Source organism: Marmota marmota, unplaced genomic scaffold (assembly GCF_001458135.2).
Source record: "Marmota marmota marmota unplaced genomic scaffold, marMar, whole genome shotgun sequence".
Taxonomy (NCBI): domain Eukaryota; kingdom Metazoa; phylum Chordata; class Mammalia; order Rodentia; family Sciuridae; genus Marmota; species Marmota marmota.
In genome coordinates this window covers 30,417,735-30,441,695 of record NW_026000082.1, presented here as the reverse complement: position 1 = coordinate 30,441,695, position 23,961 = coordinate 30,417,735, and the positions used below count along the sequence as shown (strand labels likewise).

The 23,961-nt window shown below is 38.8% G+C and overlaps 2 protein-coding genes across 7 annotated transcripts in view; one reads left to right on the top strand and one right to left on the bottom strand.

The window, feature by feature from the left end:
• Nucleotides 1-6,622, bottom strand: part of Yars1 (tyrosyl-tRNA synthetase 1) — a 29,359-nt gene extending 22,737 nt beyond the window's left edge. Inside the window, exons 1-3 of the mRNA XM_015485315.2 lie at nt 6,404-6,622; nt 2,880-3,026; nt 2,555-2,730 (exon numbers count right to left, since the gene is read on the bottom strand). Of these exons, the coding sequence (XP_015340801.1) occupies nt 2,555-2,730; nt 2,880-3,026; nt 6,404-6,568 (488 nt within the window). The 5' untranslated portion in view covers nt 6,569-6,622. The remainder of the gene's footprint in view (nt 1-2,554; nt 2,731-2,879; nt 3,027-6,403) is intronic.
• A 155-nt stretch (nt 6,623-6,777) lies between these two features.
• The window catches only part of LOC107141989 (S100P binding protein), a 49,761-nt gene continuing 32,577 nt past the window's right edge, over nt 6,778-23,961 (top strand). Inside the window, exons 1-6 of one of the 6 annotated variants that reach the window (XM_048815817.1) lie at nt 6,779-6,909; nt 14,219-14,335; nt 15,034-15,887; nt 16,996-17,081; nt 18,326-18,429; nt 22,970-22,997. In XM_048815817.1, the coding sequence (XP_048671774.1) occupies nt 15,036-15,887; nt 16,996-17,081; nt 18,326-18,429; nt 22,970-22,974 (1,047 nt within the window). In that variant the 5' untranslated portion in view covers nt 6,779-6,909; nt 14,219-14,335; nt 15,034-15,035 and the 3' untranslated portion in view covers nt 22,975-22,997. Of the gene's footprint in view, nt 6,910-6,983; nt 7,224-14,218; nt 14,336-15,033; nt 15,888-16,995; nt 17,082-18,325; nt 18,430-18,805; nt 19,499-22,969; nt 22,998-23,961 lie in introns of those variants that run through there. The other 5 variants (XM_015485314.2, XM_048815814.1, XM_015485312.2 and 2 more) reach the window with 5 other exon arrangements.

Sequence of the window (23,961 nt, the reverse complement as noted above, 5' to 3'; positions counted from 1 at the left end):
TAAAGACCCAGATGAGTTGCTAGTGATGCTCTTATTCCAGGTTTTACCTTCCTTAAAGGGTAGGTTTGGGAATGGAAAAAGGGGAAAAGCCCTACTCTATTCTCTGGTTCACACAGTAAGCTTGGTTTGCCCTCACTGCTGGGCTTATAAACAATGCTGGTTTGTGAAATGGAACACAGGCAGACCTGTAACTTCAATCCAACTCACCAATTTACATTTCAGTTTTGTTTCTCTTCCCATGGAAATGTTTAGTTGGTTTTTGAACTGGGCTATGTCCTTTCATCTATCACTGCTGCGCTTGGAACAGAAGTGTATCAAAGTGTGTACTACAAAGCCATCTTTCTTTAAAGTCACTTTTGTACATAAAAAAAGATCAAGTGACTTGAAACAAGATAGCTTATTTATTTATCCTACCTTCCCATACCCAAATTTTATTAAGTCTTAGGAGAATAAAAACCTTGGCTGTGTTATTCATGGTTATAACTCCAGGGTCTAGAATAGAGTTTAGCATATGGTATGAACTTAATACATATTTCTATGATTTGCTCCCTTATCTTCTTCAGGTTTCTGCCTAATATTTTCAGAATGGTTTCTCCTAGCTGTTCTACTTAAAAAGAAAGTAACTCCTACTGTCCACGAATTACCTACCTGTTGCCTGCTTTTAGCACCTATCACCATCTACACAAACACACACAATTTATATACATATATACACATATATAAACACACTTGGTCTCTTGCTCTCTCTGTGTAAGTCCCAAGTTCAATCTCCAGTACTACAAACAACAAAACAAGAATTAAATCTGAGGCAACCTACAGAGACTAGAGGATTAAAGATCTGTTTATATGCAGGTGTTTATTCTTTTTTCAAAACTCTAAATGTCCAACAGTGGAAAATAATAAAGAAAATTATATATTAGAAGAAGTAAAATGATAATTTACAAGTAAATTACAAGTAAGCAAGAAATGGTAAATTAAAAAATGATAAATTAAAAAAATGATAAATTACAAGTAAGCAAAAGATCTGGGTTCACATCCTAACTCACTTACTTATTATGTGTGTAAACTTGGGAAAGTTAAATCTGAATCTATTTCACTGATAATAGTAATAGTATGCTTACCTTGAAAGGTTGTTTTGAGAGTTTCAATGCAAATATGCCTAGCAGAGTGACCTATGCTATGTAGACTATAAAGACTTATTTTAGAGGTCTTAGACATTTTAAATTATGGGGTGGAGACGTAGCTCAGTGGTAGAGTGCTTGCCTAGCATGTGTGAGACCCTCACTCAGTTCAATCCCCAGAAAACAAACAAAAAACATACAAAATTATATCTACGCTAATATCACAAATATAATTAAAAAAATATTTTAGCTGTAGATGGACACAATATCTTTATTTATTTTTTTATGTGGTGGTAAGAATTGAACCCAGTACCTTACACATGCTAGGCAAGCGCTCTATCACTGAGCCACAACCCTAGCCCAAATATGAATATAACTGACAAACAAGCAATAAGAATGGTTGGGGAGGTGAGAAATGTGTGCAATCTCTTTCACATTGCTTTTTATCATTATTTGCTGAGGCTGGATGAGAAAGGGAGGATGATCACTTACTATCCCTCTCCCACATGCTGTAAGTTCTGCAACTTTGTTATGTTACATTTGTATCTCCAGCAAGGAGAACAGTACCCAGGTATTTACTGGTTTGTTGGTTCATTCTTTCTTTCTTTCTCTTATTTATTTGTTTTATTGCGGGGAGGGCTGAACCCAGGTTATTTATTTATTCATTCGTTTATTTATTTTACAGGGGGATTGAACACAAGGGTGCTTTACCAATGGGCTACATCCCTAGCTCACCATCACCTACTTTTTAAATATTTTGAGATAGGGTCTCACTATGTTGCTGAGGCTGGCCTGGAATTTGCAATCCTCCTGCCTTAGCCCTTCTTGAGTTGCTGGGACCACAGGCGTGTACCACGGCACCCTTTAGTTGTTTTTTTTTTTTTTTGAGGGTACCGGGGATTGAACTCAGGGCACTCAACCCCTGAGCCACATGCCCAGCCTTATTTTGTAGCTTATTTAGAGACAGGATCTCACTGAGTTGCTTAGCGCCCTGATGTTGCTGAGGCTGGCTTTGAATTCAAGATCCCCCTGTCTCAGCCTCCCAAGCCGCTAGGATCACAGGCATGCACGGCTAGTTGGCTCATTTTTGATGGATGAATTAAGAGGACAAAGAACACACATTTTTTTTTTTGTTTGTTTTTTAAAGAGAGAGAGAGAATTTTTTAATATTTATTTTTCAGTTTTCGGCGGACACAACATCTTTATTTTATTTTTATGTGGTGCTGAGGATCAAACCCAGCGCCTGGCGCATGCCAGGTGAGCGCGTTACCGCTTGAGCCACATCCCCAGCCCGACATTTTTTTTTTTAATGGTTCTTAACAGGTACTGCCATATAGCTTCTAATCCAAACTTACAGAATGCCTAGACTCCACAGGTCTGTAATTAGCTAGAAGCACCAGAGCCAGGAGGAGCATGAGTAATTAAGCACTTACTTGCTGAGTTGGTAATCAGTGCCTTTGACAAACTTGAGCTTCTCCAAGGGCACGCCAATGCTCTCCAGCATTGCCTTGATCACATTCTCATAGTAACCAGTTCGGAGTTCTAGAAGTTCCCATGGGGCTTTCATGTTATCCAGGTATGCGTGAAGGTCCGCAAACAGAATTGTTACCTAGCCATAAGGCATAAGGATCACCAAAATGTGATTTTTGTCCATTATCTCCAAACCATCTCCCCCCCACCTTCCCCTCCCTCACTCTTGTTAATCTCTTTTTATCATTCCCTGAGGGAAACTACTTAGCTGATACCATGGATTCTTACCTCACATCCTGCCTTTAAGAAGTCAGCAATCTTCGACATGGGCACAAAATAAGCTACATGTGGCTTGCCTGTCGTTGCTGTTCCCCAATAAACTTTAAGTTCTCGCTCCTTCAGTATCTCCTTCAGCTTCTCTTCCCCCAGAACCTCCTGTTGTGGAAGCAAGAAAGAACTGATTTAATGCTGGTGCTCGGCCTTGCTCATCGTTTTCTGAGACAAGGAAAGCAAAGACATATGTCCCGGGAGGCCCAGCTGAGAGCCACCCTAAGCAGGTACTGTTATTAGTGGCTCTCCCATGAAATAACATTGATATGAGGGGGTGGGAGCATGTCTCTACATCTCCCCCTCCAGCTACTTCTAACTCACTCTCCTTCCTTTCATAGCCAACTTCTTAAAGTCGTTCTCTCTTTTGGTCTCCCTTTCTTCATCTCCCATTCCTGTGCAAGTTTCATACTGTATTACACATACTCTTGCAAAGATCACAGAGGACCTCCAGGTCTCTTTCTATTTTTTAAAACATTTACTTTTTAATTGTAGGTGGACACAGTACCTTTATTTTTTTTATTTTAATGTGGTGGGAGGATCGAACCCAGTGCTTTAGCATGCTAGGCAAACGCTCCACCTCTGAGCCACACCCTAGCCCCCTCCAGGTCTCTTAACTTCAATGAATACTTTTCAGTCTCCACTCCCTCCCTGCAACACTTTATACTTTTGACTTCCTTATTTTATTTTCTTAGTTTCCATCTTTTCTGGATGATCCTCTTCTTCCTAATCATTAAATATTAACAATCCTTGAGGCTCTAGTCTTTTCTTTCTTACTCTACATTCCCCCTAGTTTATCCCCTTTAGTTGTTTCAGTTACTACTCTTGAGCTAACAACTACCAAACCTCCCAAGTAGTTAAGACTACAGTTGCCTGCCACTATGCTTAGCTTTGTTTAAAACCTTGATTTTCTTTTGCCCTAAACAATACTGGTAAAATCCTAATACGCCAGTACGCCCCAGATTAAAGAGTTTTCAGTGTTTCTCAAGGGAAGTTTGGGGAGACTGTCAGAAACCATGACAGACAGCTGGGTGTGGTGGCCTGTAATTGCTTGTAATCCCAGTGACTTGGGAGGCTGAGGCAGGAGGACTGCAAGTTTCAGGACAGCTTCTGCAATTCATCAAGACCCTGTCCCACAATGAGAAATAAAAAGGGCTGGGGATGTAGCCAGTGGTAAAGCACCACTGGGCTTAATCCCCAGTATGGGGGCAGGGGAGAAACACTGTAAGAGACAAAAACTGTTTTGCTAGTTTAAATTATCTATTACTAGGAACTGTTAAAATCCTGTGCTCCAAGCTGTCTGTTGGCAGTTGATCCTGCATCCTCCGGAGCTCCTGACTATCTAGACACTTGGAGGATTCTCATCACCCAAGGAAAGGTTTCAATTGGCCTGTATAACCTGAGAGAGTCAATTCCATAGGCTTTGTGTATCTTATGTCCCTAACAAGCACTCTTTTATGAAGAGAGGTTAAGAAACATAGGATTTGGCAAGGGGAAGCATGCAAAAATCTTGAGTCAAGTTCAAGTTGTGCACAAAACAATCCAAATGCCTATCAACTGATGAATGGCTAAACACAATCTGGTATGTCCATACAGTGTAAATTCAGTAATAAAAGGAGTGAAGTTCTGATAGATATAACAACTTGGACAAACCTATGCTAAATGAAAGAAGCACAAATTTCAGTTAAATTTCCAGAATATACAAATACATAGGAACAGAAAGTAGATCAGTGTTTCCTTTAGAGCTGGAGGGAGGGATGATAGTGGTGATTGCTATTGGTACAAGTTTTTTAAAAAATAGTTTTTAGTTGTCAATGGACCTTTATTTATTTATATGTGGTCCTGAGAATCAAACCCAGTGCCTCACACATGCTAGACAAGCACACTACCACTGAGCCACCACCCCAGCTCCCAATGGTACAAGTTTTCATATTCCCTAGTGGGAATATGAAAATGTTCTGCAATTAGATACTGGTCATGGTACACAACAAAAATGCACTGTAAAGGGGCAACTTTTATAGTATTTGAATTGTATCACAAAAAGGATTAAAAAGAAAAAACAACAAGCTATGATATACCACTGCACTTAGTGCCCAGGATTTTTTTTTTTTTTAATGGTGCTGGGGATTGAACCCTATGTACAAGGCAAGCACTCTACTACTGAGCTACAGCCTTATCCCAAAGCCCAGTTTTAAATTGGGCTTGCAGAATAAAGCTTACAAGACCCTCAAGAATTGGTACCTGCCTACTTCTCGTAAATAAATAAACATAAAATGTATATCAGATAGTGATAAGTGCTATCTAGGAATAATAACTGAAAATCTGCAGATAGGGGAGACAGTTCTGGTGGCAAGGAAATTATTATTTCAATTAAGTGCTCAAAAAAGGCCTTCCTAGCTAGGGCAGGTGGCCCAGGCACTCCAGATGCTGAGGCAGGATGATCACAAGTTCAAGACCAGCCTGGGCAATTTAGCAAGACCCTGTCTCAAAGTAAAATTTAAAAAGGGTTAGGGGTGCAACTCAGTGGTAATTCACTTGCCTGGCAAGCCCAAGGCCTTGGGTTCAATTCCAAATACCCTGCCCTGCAAAAAGAAAGGCTTTTCTAATAAGGTGACAATTGTCAGAGGCCTGAAGGAAGGCAAGAAAATGAATAATATAAATATTAAGTGTTCTGAGCAGCACTTTGTTCACTTCAGCCAAATTAGTTTTCTCTCTGAACCACAAGGTTCTTTCTCTCCTCTGGATCTTTTTTTTTTTTTAACATTTTTTTAAATATTTATTTTTTAGTTGCAGTTGGACACAATACCTTTGTTTTATTAACTTATTTTTATATGGTGCTGAGGATTGAACCCTGGACCTCACATGTGCTAGGAGAGCGCTCTACGGCTGAGCCCCAGCCCCAGCCCTTCTTCCGGATCTTGACAATACTCTTCCATCTGAAATGCTTTTCTCCCCATTTTTCCATTCTTTTTCTGTTTAAGTCCTATCCCTACAGTTCCTGGTGAAAGTAGGAACATTTGTGGAATTAAGGAGTGATCCACTCCTTCAGGGGGCAGTTTAAAGGTCACTTTCTCGTGGAAGCCTTCCCTTTTCTTGGTGTAATAACCCAGTGCTTTCAGTACTCCAAACTGTAATGGTTTAGGTTATGGGTCATTAAGGTCCGATCTCTCCAGGCCAGCTCTGGAGGGCAGTGCCCTAACATATCCCTGGCTCGTAGCACCACGCCTGGCACATAATAGCGTGGGTGCGATGGGAATCTGGGATTCAAAGCCCAGCTCCAACACCCAAGAGATGAGTCCACGGCGATTTCAGTGGCACCCAGAGAATGGCTGCTTGACTGCCGGACCGATCATTAGCGAGGGCTGTAGCTACTCAGGGTTGCCGCGGTGCGGAGATTCCCTGCCCCACACAGTTACTAGCCTACCCTACAGTGGGGCTCAGGTTCACTGGACCCAGGACTGCGCATTCCAACCCCGAGGCCTGACCTGCAGGTTCCGGGTGATCAGATGCAGCTTTTCTTCAGGACTTGGAGCGTCCCCCATGGCTCCGTCACCCCTGCTTCCTGCGCTCGGCAGGCACCCGCGTCTTTTCCTTCGTCGCTTCCGCGGCCGCGTGCCGGGAACTGTCACGAGAGTCCCGCCAGGTTGCATCAGCTGAGCTCGTCGCTCGGCTTTCTCTGCCTGGCCCCTTCTCCGCCGGGCCTTATCCGGGAGAGTCTAGAGCAAAGGAGAGTCGAGTGAGTCGATGAAACGGGAAGGGGCGGAGCCTGCAGGGAGGGTAGGAGGTGCGGAGGGCGGGATTGCGGCGTTTGCGCGGGGCGCAACCCTCTCAGAGGCGGGGCGGTTTCTTGCCAATCACTGCTTATTTGCCCTCCCCCTGGCGTTGGCCAGGCAGCCTCGGGGTGGGGGAGGTCGGGGAGGGGGCGATAAAATGGCGCAGGGGGCGGAGTGAGGCGCAGTCGTTCGCCCAGGCTTTGGCCCGGCTTCCGGAGGTGAAGAGCGGGAGGGACGAAGGGTCGGCCGTTCGTCGGCTGGGCGGGGGTTGGGGGCGCCTGTTGCTTCTCCAGGGGGTCGCGCACACTGCCCGCCCCCTTGAAGAACAGGGAGGCCCTCGCTCTGCTGGGAGAAGGGCTAGTTCTCGCTCCTGAGGTGGTGGCGGGAGAATATCCCTGCCCCCCACCTCCACGTTGGTGGGCGAGCGACGCCCCTCACCCTGCTGAGGAAAAGGGAGGCTTTCTGGTCAGCTGAGAGGCATGAGCGATGTCCGCTGTCCCTGCCCGGTGGGGGAGGGGGCAGTGGCGTGGAGGTGGGTGGGGGATGCCTCTGCCCCTTGCCCGCCGTGCGGGAGGGTGTTACTCGGGAGACAGAGGATCGCGGACTTTCGGAGGCGCGGGGCGGGTGCGGGAGGAAGAGGATTACCCACCCCTCCGGGAAAGGGGACTGAGGTCAGCCGAGGTGTGGCTATGGGCGGCGGTCCCTAGGGAGAGAGGGTGCACCGCCCCGGCCTGCGGAGGGGCTGATTTTGCCCCTGCTGGGGGGGGGCGGGGAAAAAGCCCGCGTTTCTCCCTCCTTCCACGGGGAGGCGGGAATTCTTCGACTCCTCTGGGGAGGGGAGAGGGAAGCGTAAAAGCCCAGCCGGTAGCGCGGCGCCGCCTCGCGGCGGATGAGATTTCTGGAGAGCCGGGGGCGGCGGGGGAGGCCAGGCTGTATCCTCGGAAAGGCAGACTTGTGCCATTCTTCCTCCTGGTCTTCAATGAATAGGTAGAGGGAAAGCAGTTGGCATTGAAGAGTGAGCTCTGGAGAGGACCAAGAAATCACTGAGTTGCCTGCTAGCTTCCCTAACCTGATCTGCATTGTTTTTGGGTATTTGTTAGGGGCTCCAAACTTTAGCACACCTGTTTAAAAATTGTTTTAAGAAACAGTTTTCTTCTTAAATAGAAATCCGTTGCTACAGTTAGTAGTCCCTGCTTTCTATGCCCATTTTGGAGGAGTCTTGGCATCCTGATGTAGTGAAATGTTACCTGAAGCAGAAGTTTCCAGCCCTGGGTGGTTTGTCCGTTCTACAGTGTTTCTAGTTATCTCAAAGGGAATTGCAGAATTCTTACAGATAATTTCAGTTCTCTTTGATTTTTTAAAAAAATATTGGGCTCGTTTTATGAGTGATAACAAAGACTTTTGTGCTTTGTGTTTCACGTGTATTGCATTTAGTACAGGTTGCAAATCAAAGGCTAATTAATGGGAAGTCCTCTTCTTTGGAAATAATTCTTAGTTTTGGCCCTGCCTGTCAGACACAGTTTGGTAATGGTTTTGGTTTTAGAGCCTTGAAAGAGGATGTGGGGTTGCATCTGGTTGCAGTTTTAGTGGCCTGAAGAAGGCTTTGTGCTCGAAGGCAATAGGTTTTCTGAGGTAAGGTAAAAATAGATAGGGAACCAGTTTCTGAGGTTGCTACCAGGAGGTTACAGAACAGAGAGAGGGGGTGGTACACTGAAGTGTGAAGAAGGGGGTGGACAGGTGAGAGAGATGTGGAAGGACAGAATAGGGTCACACAGGGATGGGGAACAGAATTAAAAGATAGATTTGGGAAATGGGAAAAATATTCTTTACTTTAAAAATAAAGGAGCCCCTATATTTTAAGTGGAGGTTACCAGGAAGGTAGTAAGAAAGGTGGTAGAATGGCAGGCAGAAGTATAAAGCTGTCTTGTGGAACTTCACCTTAAGAACTTCAGTTTTATCTGAGGGTTTCCTCCCTTGCAGATTCATTGAAGTCAACTTTCATTGGCATGAGGTGTTTAGATTTTAAAGTGCTTTTGTGAACATCCCTTCAGTTGATCTTCAAGGATGAAGTTGATCCTTGTTAACAGTGAATATCCCTTTTTTTCAAGTGTTCATCTATATTTAGGTTCAGAGATATTGAGAGTTGCTGAAGTCTCTGAATATTTAGTCCATACCCCTATATGATGTATTTCTTTCTTTTTTTTTTTTTAGATTAATTTTTCATCTTTTTTTTTTAAAGAGAGAGAGAGAGAATTTTTTTTTTTTATATTTATTTTTTAGTTTTCGGTGGACACAACATCTTTGTTTGTATGTGGTGCTGAGGATCGAACCCGAGCCGCACGCATGCCAGGCGAGCGGGCTACCGCTTGAGCCACATCCCCAGCCCTATATGATGTATTTCAGTGACCATTAATTTGCAGAACTTGCCTTATATTTCAGATCTCCATTCTGTCTGGTCTTTAGTGGTAATATAGTTTGAATGCTGGGTTAATAGAGAATACTGATAATTTCTAAATCAGCAGAGTCTAGGGGACTTATCCCCAGGCCTTTTCATTATCAATGTAGTACTCTTTTTTCTTACCATTCCTATGCTTTTCTTTAATCTTTTCAAGGGAGATGGTGGTGGGATGAAATGATAACCACCATTTATTTCTCTCTTAGATTGTGCCTGTAGTGTGCTAAGTGCTTTATGTTTGCATCTCATCTAATTCTTGCAATAATCCTTTGAGGTGGGTTTTATACTGTGAAATATTTATTTGTTTATTTTTGTGGTAATGGGGATCAAATCTAGGACCTCTTTTACTAAGCAAATGCTCTACCACTGAGCTATATCCCCAGCCCTTTTTAGAATTTTATTTGTCTGAGAGAGAGTTTTGCAAAGTTACCTAGGCTCCCCTTGAATTTGTGATCCTCCTGGATAGCTGGAATGACAGGCTTGCCCCATCATGCCCAGCCACTGAGCCCTATCACCAGCCCTTTTTTATATTTTTTAAAAAGCTTTTAATTAAATACTTTAAGCATATAAAAACAGGAAGTAACATAATAATGAATACCATTATGCTCACCATCCAGCTTTATCTTATATTGCTATATTTGTTTCAGGTCTTTCTGTTTGGGGGAAGGAGGTACTATGGACTTAACTCAGGGCATTTGACCACTATGTCACATGCACAGTCCTTTTTTGTATTTTATTTAGAGACAGCGTCTCATTGAGTTGCTTAGCACCTCACTTTTGCTGAGGCTGGCGTTGAATTTAAAATCCTCCTGCCTCAGTCTCCTTAGCCACTGGGATTACAGGTGTGTGTGGGCCGGGCTCTTATTATTGTTTTTTGATGCTAGGGATCAAGCCTAGGCCTGTCTGTTAAGCAAGCACTTTACCACTGAGCCACATCCTCAGCCCTTGTTACTGTTTTTTTTTTCTTTCCCCCTTTGTTGTACTGGAGATTGAACCCATAGAAACTCTACCACCAAACTACATCTCCAGCCCTTTTTAATTTTTAATTTGAGACAGGGTCTTGCCAGGTTGCCCAAGTTGGCTTTGAACTTGCAATCCTCCTGCCTTATCCTCGCTAGTAGTTGGGACTATAGGTATATGTCACTGTGCCTGGCTTTTTAATTCTCTTTTTAAAAGCAAAGCATTAGTGATAGAACTGAAGCTGTTCATCTCACCTTGCCTTTCCTCCTCCTTCCCCACCACCACCAGAGATAAACACTATGCTGAATTTGGTGTTTCTTATTCCCATCCATATTTTTATAATTTTTTGATATGTGTATGCGTTCATGCACATGTAGTATTGTTTCTTTAGCAAATAAATTGAAGGGAGAAAAAGAAGGGGAATCTATAAATTAAAATTCTCGGTCAGTTGCATTGTGTAGACCTTATTTGGATGCTGATGTTTGTTTTGTATCAGAGATTGAACTCAGGGGAGCTTAGCCACTGAGCCCTATCCCCAGCCCTTTTTTATATTTTAGAGATAGGGCCTCACTAAGTTGCTGAGGCTGGCTTTGAACTTGAGATCCTCCTACCTCCAGAGCTGCTGGGATTATTTGGCATGTGCTACCGTGCCCAGCTTCCTCCCACCCCCCACCAATCTTAGAAAAATATGACGAGGATAATTGGAAATTTGAACCAGATATTTTATAAGGACTTCTTGTTTATAGATGAAATGATGTGATGCCTGGGATTTAATTCATAGTAATCTGGTAAAGGGGGAAGTAGATAGGACATGATTACCTTTTGGTTAATAACTACTGGGATTGTGATGGATATGTGGGAGTTCAGTATGTTACTTGTATATATGTTTTAAATTTTCAGTAATAATAATAATTTTGGTAAATTAACAAATAAAGTTTTGAAGAGAATGATTTGTGCAAGTTAAAAATTATCTCTCATGGTTGGTGCACACCTATAATCCCAGCTGCTCTGGAGGCTGAGGCAGGAGGATTGCAACTTTGAGGCCAGACTCAAACTTACAGAGACCCTGTCTCAAAAACAAAAAGGGATGGGCACTACTATGGAAGTAACTACTAAAAACTTAAAACATTTTTTAAAAAGGTGGGGTGAGGATAAGGATGTAGCTCAGTGGCAGAGCACCCCAGTGTTCAATCCTTAGTACCACAAAGAAGAAAAAAAAAATCTCTTCATGTGTATATATGGCATTGTTTTGCTGTAAACGATACTGGTCCTTGTACTTGGCAGTGATGTTTGGCAGTGTCTTGTTCTTCCATTTCATCTGATAAGGCATCTTATTTTTTTTATAGAAAGCCAAAAGCCCTCTTCAGTTTTCACATATTCCATAGTTTTATTAGAGAGTTTACTGAATTTAGCTATGCGTGGTGGCGTATACCTATAATCTCAATGGCTCGGGAGACTGAGGCAGGAGGATAAAAAGTCTACTGAATTTAGAAGATCTGAGTTTGGATTCTAGCTCTGCTATTTGCTGATAGATCCTTGGCAAGTCTTATCACGAAGTGGTAGAAAAAAACATTGCCTGTGGAATTAGACCTTAGTTAGATCCGTGTTCTAGCTTTATTGACAATGCATAGTTGGTTAAATTACTTAATGCCTCTGAACTTTTATTTCCAAGAGTGGAAATCTGTGGAACACTCCACTTGGCCAAGCAAGCACTTGGAGTAGACTTTTTGGAGGGGTTGAGATGAGTGGCTCAGAAAGGGCTTCTAAGAAATGTAGCTACTTAACCCCAGTAATATTTGTGCTTGACAATCACAAAGTTTTTTGTTTTGTTTTGTTTTATTACTTAAGAGTTGTTTATTAAAACTTGTTCCTTTACTCTCCCATACATTCAGGAAACTTGTTTTGAAATTACTTAATAGCTGGGTGCAGTGGCACATGCCTATAATCCCAGCAATTGGGAGGCTGAAGCTGGAGGATGGCAAGTTGGGCTAGCCTCAGTAATTTGGGCTAGCCTCAGCAATTTGGTGAGACCCTCAGCAATTTAGACCATACCTCAAAAAATAAATAAATAAAATGAAAAGGATTCGGGATGTAGCTCATTGGTAAAGTGCTCCTGAGTTCGATCCACAGTGCCAAAACAAAACAAAGAAACCTCTTAATGCAATGCTCTTATGTTCTGATTGTTTCTTTTACAATATGTTTCTTTGTATTACAGTTAAAAAGTTTATTCAATTTTTCAATTTAGAAAGTTAATTTTGGGGGCTGGGGCTCAGCAGTAGCGTGCTCACCTGGCATGTGTGAGGCACTGGGTTCAATTCTCAGCACCACATATAAATAAATAAATAAAATAAAGATCTATCAACAATTAAAAATTTAAAAAAAGAAAGTTAATTTTCAACAAAACTTAACACTGAACAAGGACAAATAAATTATAGATTCCTTGGTTATTGTAGTGTATATTATGCTTTTTGTTGCTAATCATGAAGTTTCTTTAAAATTTTTCTAAAAATAAACTTTTCATAGTGCTGCCTAAATAAATTACTTTATAAAATAAATTACTAGATGTCTAATCCAGTGAACTTCTATTCCCCTTTCCTTATTGTGTGTTAGCATCTGCATATCAGAGAGCATATTTGGCCTTTGGTTTTTTGGGGATTAGTGCCTGGAACTCTTGTCACAATAATTTTTGGGTTTTGTTTTTGCTTTTGTTTTGGTGCTAGGGATTGAGCCCAGGACCTAGTAAATGTGAGCTCTACCATTGAGCTACGCCCCACCTATCCACAAATGCTGCGATATTGGTAAAATAAAAAATATAAGTGGCTGTAAGTTTAAATACATGAGAAAATTTGTTTTCTTTAATCTTTCCCTTTTTCTTCCTCTTTCTAGTACTTTATTGTTCATACCATTTTGTAGTCTGATAATGTTGCTTAATTTTCAGTGCTGTCTCTGTAGCATAGATTATATAAATTCCTGGAAGGTGGGGACCATAACTTTATTTCTTGGAAATCACATAAAGATATACCATGTAACTCAGTGCTATGTGATGACTGAAGCTCAGACAATGTTTTCTGAAACAATGTATGAACTGAAGCTAAAACTCAAGGTGTGGTTATGGAGGGTAGTGGAATAGAGGAAACTTTATAGTTAAAAAGCTATAAGGGCCAGCCTGGTGGTGCACACCTGTAATCCCAGTGGCTTGAGAGGCTGAGGCAGGAGGATCCTGATTTCAAAGCCAGTCTCAGCAAAAGCAAGGCGCTAAGCAACTCAATGAGACCCTGTCTCTAAATATTAAACTACAAAATAGGGCTGGGGATATGGCTCAGTGGTTGAGTGCCCTGAGTGCAATCCCCAGTACTGCCCCCCCCCCCAAAAAAAAAAAGCTACAAGGAATTTCTAGTTATTGAGTTCAGTGTTAAGCATTTCTTCTTAAAATACTAGCGTTTTAGTCACCTTTCCAACCTGGACAATTACAGATTAAGTCTATCGTGAGCTGTTTGTAAACTAGGTTTTAATTATACAAATACATATTCAAGTAGAATTGTAAAAATGATACAGACAGAAGACTTCCCTTAACTTACCTCTGTCTCTCTGCAGGTTATGATGGTCATTGATTTTGTGTTTGCAGATCTTTTCCTTGTATTTTATATATAATGAAAATTAGTTTATTAGTTTTTTGGGGGGTGTGATTATATTAGAGTTTGGTGGACTCTTAGACATTGCCTCATACCCCTTTCTCCATCCCTTCCCATTTTATAATCAAAATGGTTAAGTGGCTAATTGGTTGGATCTCGTTAATGACAGGACCAGTACTATAATCCAGGTCTTTGGATTCCCAAGCCAGTATTCATCCTACTAAAGCAAATCATAGTCTTAAGAAAGTGCAAATTGTTGGGAGGAACAAAACTAGTTCTTAGTTGCATAATTTTTTCCTCTAAAGGTTTTTCTTTGATGTTCTTGACTCAAAAAAAAAAAAAAATTCAACTTTGTGGTATTTAAAAAAAATCAAGATCAAAATTAATAGATGGAACACCTTGAAGCATAATACAGTTGACTTCGTAATTAGTAGAGTTGAAAGTGATGAGAAGATCCTTTAATTTTCTTTGTGCCTGCAGGAAGGTGGGAGTCAATCATTTTGACAAGTCTCCTGAAAGGAACAGCTAGCAGGAGCTGAAACCTTTTTCCATTTGGTCTCGTGGCAAAGGCAGAGATTGCTCCAGCAGCTCCACACAGTATGGAAGACAGTTATTTATCTAATTATGTCCCCCCCTTTTTTTTTAATTTTAAGAGTAATACTTTTTTCAAAAGTATAAATTGAATGTTCAAACATCTTACTATATATATATATATATATATGTATTGTTTGTATCTTATAGATATCTTTTCATGATAATACATAATGGTTTACTTCGTGTGTCTTTAAATAGTTGGAAAAATATTCTAGTGTGAATGCCCATGGTTTTACTGAATGTTTCTGTTGATGGACATTAAAGTTACCTCCAAACTTGGCTACTTTGAAAAACACTACTTTGAACAGCCTTGTATATGTTTTCATGTGCATTTGTAATAGGTGCTTCTGTAAAATAAATGTCCAGAAGTGAAATTGCTCAGTCAAATGGTATTACCAAATTACTCTTCACAAATTATTGTGCTAATTTATACTCTTAGTGATAGTGTGTGAGTGCTTGTTTCTTCACATCTTCATCAATCCAGAGTATCCTGTTCTTTATTTTTACCATTTGATAAGAAAAAATATTCTAATATGTATTTCCACAATTCTGGTAAGGTTAAATATCTTAAAATTAGTTATCTTGTTATAAGTCTCAGTGCAAAGAAATTGAAATATTAGGATGCCACTCTGATGTATAGTGGGTTAAAGTTGGTTTGAAGAATTTTCTATTCCTTAGTGAAACTTACTTTTATTTTTCAGATATGACGTGCTCACTAGTACCTTCAGAACAGTCTTCTGGTACCTCTTTCTTGCCTAAAGACACTGCCCCATTTTCTTGGGGTTCCTTGGATGAGGATGAATTGGATGATTCCTTGCTGGAGCTGTCTGATGGAGAAGAAGATGATGACAATTTCAATTACACCGAGGAAGAGATTGACGAGCTTTTGAAGGATGATGACCCATCAGATGAGCACTTTTCTTTGGAAGAAAGGTTGTGTAAAGATGATGGCGGGCATGTTGAAAACGGAGAGAAAGGGAGTCAAGTTCTACTTGAAACTCCCCAAGAAAAAAATTCATTGTACAACTTGAGACCAGTAGCTGAGACTCCTGGCCTCTTCAAACTACCTCAGCTAAGTACATCAGTTGGTCATGGACCAATTCCTACTAAACCGTTAAACAGACGATTTGTACTAGAAAAGAATCTTATAAAAGTAACTGTTGTTGCACCATTTAATCCATCAGTTTGTGATCCTGTGCTTGATAAGGACAAGATTGATTCATCCAAAGATACTGAAAAACCCTCTTCCCTTGAGGAAGGGATGAGAGAAGATGGTCTTAGCCCTAATGAGAGTGAACTTTGCACTGAATCTGAAGAGATCAGCCCCAATAACTCTGCTTGGGATGGGTCCCTGTTCTCTTCTCCTTTGAACAATAACTTTCAACAAACTGTCTCTGATAAAAATACACCTGACAGTAAGAAATCTACACCTGTGTTCTCTCAGATCTCAGAGCATTCAGAGACTCCAAATATGGGGTCCTCCTGGAAAAATGGTGGCTCACATAAATCAAGTTGTGAAATGAGGTTTCCTGTTGTTTCCAGTTCATCAAACAGAGTAAGTACATTTTTTTTCAAGGTAAAAAAAAATTATTTTCATTCAGAAGCTGTACAGAAGAGCTCCCTTATATCCCTGTCTACATACATGTACAGCCTCCCCTATAATAGACATTATATACCACAGTGGTGCATTTGTTATAGTCTAGCCCAGCTTTGTGTTTAGACAAATGGGGATTTAAATCCTGACTAGCCCTGTGACTCTGGGCTAGTTTCCCTATTTTTTTTTTTTTCTTTCTTTTTTTCCTTTTGTTTTTATTTATTTTTTGGTGCTGGAGTGAAATCCAGGGCCTTGTGCTTATGCTATACCACTAACCCCTCCCCCACCTTTATCTGTAAATTTGAGTAAATAATATTTCTTTTTCTGGTACCAGGGATTGAACTCAGGAACGCTTAACCACTGAGCCACATCCCCGGCCTTTTAATTTTTTTTATTTTGAGACAGGGTCTTCTTAAGTTGCTTAGGACCTTGCTAAACTGCTGAGACTGTCTTTGAACTTGTAATCCTCCTGCCTCAGCCTCTGGAGCCACTAGAATTACAGGAGTGCACCACCATGCCTGCACAAATAATATTTCTTAAGTAGAGAGAGGATTAGTGAAATGATGTATTTGTAGTACCTAGTACATCATATCAAATTACTAATTATTATTGCTAAGACGATGATTATTTTATTATTATTTCTCCTTTCTTAGGATAAAATCCAAAGTCTGAATCTTTAATTGCTATCCTTATTCAGTATAGTACCAGTGCTGAATCAGCCACTGAAGAACTGAAAAAAAAAAAAAAAAAAAGGTTTTGGACAATTTTCCTAACTGATTTTCTTTCTGCCAAATGGATAATATATAATAATTCCTACCTCATATGATTTGCTTATTTTTTTTAAGATTATAGTTGCTGTTTCATTTAAAGCGCTACTATAGTGTGTGTTATACAGTAGTGTTCAAGGCTATTCAGTTCTAACTTTAATTAAAAAATATTTCCATAAAGTGTTATTTTCAGTTATATGTTATAGCTGAAACTTAAATGAAGAAAAAGAACTTATAACTAAAAACTATCTTCCTTTTGCATTCCTTCTGCTCTGAAAAAAACAAACAAACAAAAAAACCAGGATATTCTTGACAAGGATTCTGGGGAAATGAAAGTCCGTGAGAGAAGACTAGGCAAAGTCATTCCTGTTCTACAAACCAAAACCAGGTAATGTAACAGTATAAATATTCTGGTTTCTGTTGGTTCTTTTTTATTTTTTTCTCCTCCCCAATATCCTCATTATGGGAGAAGACCCTACATGGGAATAAGCAAAGTTCTGGTACTATTGATTGTGTGATCCTGAGCAAGTCAAATAATCTCTCATCTTGTTTTTTTTATGTCAGTTAAAATAAAACATGATACCTTCTCTGCTACCTCATAGGGTTATTTTTAAGGTTAAAAAACAGATAAATAAATGTAAATGCAAGATCTCTTGTGTAGAAGCCTGGTAACATCTATGATAGGAGCATAGAGAGTAATTTTAACAAAAATGTTAACATGTAAATATGTAGAAAATTTCTCAGTCAGCTCTGCCAACTTGTACACAGGTCCTTGGGGAAAAATTCTAGTCAGGGGTTGCAGATATTTGGGTCGCCTTTTCAGTTGATTTTCTTATTGCCAGGAGATGGCAGTGTCTGTACATGGGCCTTTTCATTGAATGTACTAGAAAAACTTTTTTTTTTTTTTTTTTGGTTGAAATCAGATTGACTTTTCTTGTGAAATTTTTAAAAAATTTTTTCACACATTGATTATGTATTATATTTATTCTGCATTAAAATTTTTAAATATTGCAAATATAGTCCCCTTTGACTGCCTCCCCAATCCTAGTTTTCTGTTTTGTTTGCATAATTGAGGGAAATCTTATGAATTGCTTACAATGGAAATTATACCAAAGGAACACAAATCACATTACTTGGAACAGTAATAAATTTATAATCTCATCCACTGACTTTTTCATCCACTGGCTTTAATACAGTGCAATCAGTATGAGCAAAGGCCAGAAATTGCTCTTGCTGTGGTCACCATTGCCCTACTTGCCAGATTTAGCTTGTTCTGTTCAGCCTTTATCTCATTCAACTTTTCTATGGCTCTGTGAAGTTAGCTATTTCCTGACTAACCTTGAATTATTCAACAAAAGCTTTCTTTCTCTAGAGACTAGGTAATCTTTACCTTCCTATCCCTTATTAGGAGGTTGTATCTATTTCTTCTTTTCATTTTACTCTTTGTTTCATACCCGATTTCTGCTTCATATTATATAACTAATGCTGTCTTCTGTCACTGGATCTTAAAAGAGAATTTTGCCTCTGGAAAGTTGGTTGTTCTAACAGTTAGCAGTATGTGACTTTTCTTTACAGAGCAGTATATTCATGATTCTAATGAACTGTTTTTCCTCCTGGTTTGCTTTATTCAAGGACTAATGTTTCGACGTTTTCACAATCAGATCTAGAACAGCAGAAGCAAATTTATCTCAGGAGTGTCTTTGATCATATAGAAGATCCAGGGGACTCTAACCAAGGTAACATGGTAATGAAAGAATGGCATATAAAACATGTAATGGGACTTTTTCTTTCAAGTGTAATGCATCTTAAATTGGGAGAATGTTTAAACTTTTCTTAAATTGGTGACAAAGATACTTCCTTACCCAAAGATTTTTATTTCAAGGGATTGCCTAGCCAGATAATCACCCAAAGTGCTTTGGCTAATGGTATTAGGGAAAGGTCTAAGCAGACTCATATATTACTACCATATATGAAGAGTGCATCCCTCATGGCTGAGGGCTGTAGCTCAGACCTCTACTTTTTTTGCTAGGAATTTTTTTTGCCTGAAAAGTAGTAGAATTCGATGACCTTACTAGTTAATTTGAAATTATTTATTTTCCCTGTTGACTTTAGCATTTATATGTAAAAAAAGCAAGCATTTCAAACACCATCCTGTATCCTGGCTTCTGAATGAAAGCTTCTGAAAGGTTTGACTATTTTCAATATTCTTCAAGCTATTTTTTCTGTAAAAAAGATTTGATTATTTTCAAAATTCTTTAAAAGGGGCTGGGGATGTGGCTCAAGCGGTAGCGCGCTCGCCTGGCATGCGTGCGGCCCGGGTTCGATCCTCAGAACCACATACAAACAAAGATGTTGTGCCCGCCGATAACTAAAAAAATAAATAAATAAATATTTTAAAAAAAAATTCTTTAAAAGCTAATTTTTCCGTATTTCATTATAGGCTATTGCAGACCAAAGTGGTTAGAATCTTTCTCCAACTCTCAAGAGTATATTCCATGTTACCATTCAGCTTGAACTTTTGGTTAATGGGGAAATTCCTAAAGGGAAACTCGTGGGCAGAATTGAAGGTACAGAAATTAGGGTGGTTTTACACTGATAAAAAGAACTCTTTCTCCTACAGATCACTCGAAATTCTGCCATCTTTGGCTTCTTTTCCTATTCATTCAGTAACCCTTTCTTGGTTACTTTCAGCGGTGCTAGGTCTGAAGATTATAAATTGGAAATGTAAAGAGAAGTTACAGAGGATCTTGGCCCTCTGGAAATTCATAGTTCAGGGAAGGAAAAAGCACTATTGGTTAGTTCTCCAAAGAGTTGCATTTAAAAATACAGTAGAGAATATCATGCTGGTAAGTAAGCCAATCCCCAAAAAACAAATGCCGAATGTTCTCTCTGATAAGTGGATGCTGATATATAGTGGGGAGGGAAGGCATGAGAAAAATGGAGGATCTTTGATTGGGAAAAGGGAATGGAGGGTGGGGATGGTGCATGGGGGCAGGAAAGATGGTGGAATGAGATGGACATCATTACCCTAGGTACATTTATGACTGCACATATGGTGTGACACTACATTGTGCAGAACCATAGAAACATAAAGTTGTGCTGCAATTGTATACAATGAATCAAAGTGCATTCTGCTGTCATATATACCTAATTAAAATAAATAAATAAATTTATAAAGAAAAAAAAATAAAAATAAAAATACAGTAGAAGCTATGAAGGATTCACCTGATTGCATTTGGGAAGAGTGGAAGATGAGGAAGGAGGATGTCCTAGGTAAGTTCCAGAGAAAGACATGGGTAATTACTCCTAAGATTATTGTAAGTTGCTAGGGAAGGTTTTAGGGGGATTGTCATTCCTTCAGCAGAAGACACCCCCCTTTCTTTTTAAAAGACTTTGAATTAGTCATTTGTTTTATAAGCCTGTAGTGAAACTCCCAAATTATCCATCAGAAGACATTTTTATTCCAGGTCCTTGTAGTTTCTACTCACGATTTTGTTAAGCAATCATATTACATTCAAATAAAAGTGCAATGGAGGGCTGGGGATGTGGCTCAAGCGGTAGCGCGCTCGCTTGGTATGCGTGCGGCCCGGGTTCGATCCTCAGCACCACATACACACAAAGATGTTGTGTCCGCCGAAAATTAAACAATAAAAATAAATAAAAATTAAAAAAAAAAAAAAAAAAAGTGCAATGGAGAAAGAATTCTGATTTTTCAACCCTCTGCTTGTGAGATTTTTTTTTTTTTTCCTTGAACTGTTTTTTTATATCTGGTGGAAGTAAAGACACCTTTCCACCCATATTGTTGGGAGGGACAAATTAGATTTGTTTATATTCAAGTTCTGTGGAAAAGGCCTTATCATTACTTTTCTTTCTGTGAGGTGACTTTCCTCCTCATTAGGTGGTTGGTACTGATACCTACTTACATTTTGCTTTTCTCATTTGGCCCATTTAAAGAAAATTTCACAGGAAAAGCAAGGAGCAACTGCTCATATTATAGAATATTTTCCATTCCATCCTCTTCCTCATTTACCAGTCCCTCTCCTGTACATATGTCCAAGGTGCAGCTAGAATAACTATGTGGAAAGGCAGCAGACCTTAGTGGTTGAAAAAATAAAATCTAGTCTAGGTTCATATTTTGGCACCACTGCTTATTTTTTTCGAAGTTCTTATGACCCATTATAAACTCAGTTGTCAAATGAGAATAATGAGGCTTAGCTTGTGAGATTATATGTATAAGTGCAAATTTAATTAATAGAATAATACCTAGTCCTGGTAACCAGCATTTATTGAATACTTATTGTTAACAAGAAAGTTCATCTTTTCATACTGAAATTTTTATAGGTAAAATAGTGTGATATCTGGTATTGAAATCTCAAAAGAAAATTAAAAAACCCAAACCTGGAAAATTAAATGTAATAGCTTTAACAAAATGTAGCTAGATGAAGCTGAGTGATAGGTGCCTGGGTCTTCATTATACTATACTTTTGTATAGTTAGAACATTTATATATTAAAAGAATATTTTTATTTTTAAAAATTACATCTTTAGCTAGGTGTGGTGGCACACACCTATAATCCCAGCTACTCTGGAGGCTGAGGCGGGAGGATTAAAATTTCAAGGCTACCTTGGCAACTTAGTAAGAATCTGTCTCAAAAAGAGCTGGGGATGTAGTTCAGTGGTAAGAGTGCCCCTGGGTTCAATATCCAGTACCACAAAAATATATAAATTAGTTAATTAATTTTTAAAAATTAAAATTAGATCCTTTAGGGAATTTCTTCTGACGTCTAATGACTTTCAGCATCACAGACATTCTAAAATTTTCATAGGCCTCTAGCATTTCCATCTGTCTTCCAGGAATCCAGGATGATAGTGGTTTTTTTTTTTTTTTTTTTTTTTTTTTTTTGTGTGTGTGTGTGTGTGTGTGTGTGTTTTTTGCTGAGGATTGAATCCCAGGCTTCTACCACTGAGTTACCCAATACAAAGGTTATTGGCAAGGCAGTCTATCACTGAGTCTGGCCCCCTTTTTATTTTTTATTTTGAGGGTCTTGTTAAGTTGCCCAGGCTGGCCTTGACTTTGTAATTATCCTTCCTCAGCATCCATGTAGCTGAGATTACAGTCGTGCACCCCCATGCCCATCAGATACGAAATTTTTGTGTCACTTTCTACTGCCCAGTAGTCATATATCTAAAGTCTTAAAATTTTGTACACATATTACAAAGGGGGAATGGCTTATTCTTCATCTTTCCTCTGTTTATATATGATTAAGGGCATCCAAATTTTTTAAAAAAGGTAGTACAGTACCTCTTGTGTTTCTTTTGAGATATTTAGAGCTATTTTACCTTGGAAAAGTTTAATTCTTCAGATTCTTATTAGACACAGAGAAACTAGTAGGGGGCAAATTGAAAGGTAGTTCTTGTTAATTCATTCTGAATTCTTTCCATTGGGTTAGTCATCTTTTACTTTATCAATAATGTGTATATTATTGACACAGAATGTAACAAATCATCATTTAACTCCATTATTCTAACGTAGGCATACTTTCTTTTGTTTAATTTAGTGCCATATGGGGTTTTAATAACCCATCTACAAAATAAAAATATAAATTCCTTCCTAGCATCTCTGCTACTAGTGAAAAACTTTATATGAAATTATCAGTTCTAGTTGGAAGGATCATTAAGATCTTCTCTTTAATCTCCTAACACATAAATCTGTTCTGTATATCTTTGCCAAATGACCATTCAGCCTTTGCTCGAAGTTCTTATATACATAACCCACTATCATGAGGTAGGCCATTTATTGCTTTGAAAACTCTTAATTATTGGAAAGATTCCTTATAGTGGATCAGACTTGGCTTCCCTGTAATTTCAGGTGGTAGTTCTTAGTTTGCTCTCTAGGATTATAAAAAAAAAAACTTTGCTCTTCCATTTTTTTATTCTTTCAGTTATTAGAAACGGTGATCTCTCTCCTACAAAGAAAAAAATTAAAATCACTTACCAATTCATTCTATAAAGTTAACATTTTGATAATTATGTTTCCTATAAGGTAGAATATATACAGGGAAATTAACTTATTTTGTAATCGCTTTCTTTATACTTAATGTATTTTAAGGACCTTTACACATTGAATATTCCACATTAAGATTTTTTAATGATTACAAAGAGTTCTGTTACATAATTTATTCCATCTTGGATATTTAGGTTGTATCCATTTTCATTAGTACTGCTGTAGTAAATATTCTGGTCAATAAATGTTTATGTACAACTCTTATTTCTATAGGATGAATGCCTAGAAGTGGAATTGCTGGGTAAAGTATATAAATATTTTAAAAACTTTTGTTACATGTTACCAGATTGTCCTGCCCCAAAAAATTTGTATTAATTTTTACTCTCACCAGTATTGATAGGCAAATTTTAACATTTTGTTTTAATAATTAGTAAGGTTAAACATTTTTATGTTAATTGACAATTTATTTTTAATCATTATTTCTTAAAATCATCTAATATCTAGTCCATATTCCAGTTTTCACATTTGTCCCAAAATGTCTTTTTGTAACTTTGTTCAAATAGTATCTAATCAAGGTTCCCATGTTTAGTTTTTGTCTGCTTAATTTCTTTTAATTTAGGTCATTTGTTTTGTAGATTGTCCCACATTTTAAATTTTGTCTGATTGTTCCCTTGGTGGTGTTTAATTTGTTCCTCCATTCCCTGTACTTCTGTAAACTAGAAGTTGGGTCTAGTAACAGAATTAGATTCAGATTAAGATGTTGGATTGAAATAGTTCAGAACTGCTGTTAGGTATTCATCTTATCAAATTAGGAGGCACTAATGACAGGTTGTTCCACTAATATTAATAATAATATTGTTGAGGTCATTAATTGCCATGTCATTCCAATGTAAATTACATTTTTCCTCTTTGTAATTAGTCATTTGTGGGGTGATATTTTGGTACCATATGAATATCCTGTTTCCAGCAAACTGTTTACCTAATGATTTGAGCATTCATTGATGATCTTTGCCTGAATGAGCTACTATACTGGGTGTTGCATAGAAAATGCTTATTTTCTAAATATATCATTTCTTGTACAGTTATCAGCCTGCCTGCCTCCATCCTTCTTTCCTTCCCTTCCCTCCTTTTTCTGATATAAAGTCTTACTATGTTGCCCAGACTGGCCTCAAACTCCTGTGCTTAAGCCATCTTCCTGACTTAGCCTCCCAGGTAGCTGTGCTGTACTATTCCTGGATAAGGATTTTTTTTTTTTTTTTTTTTGG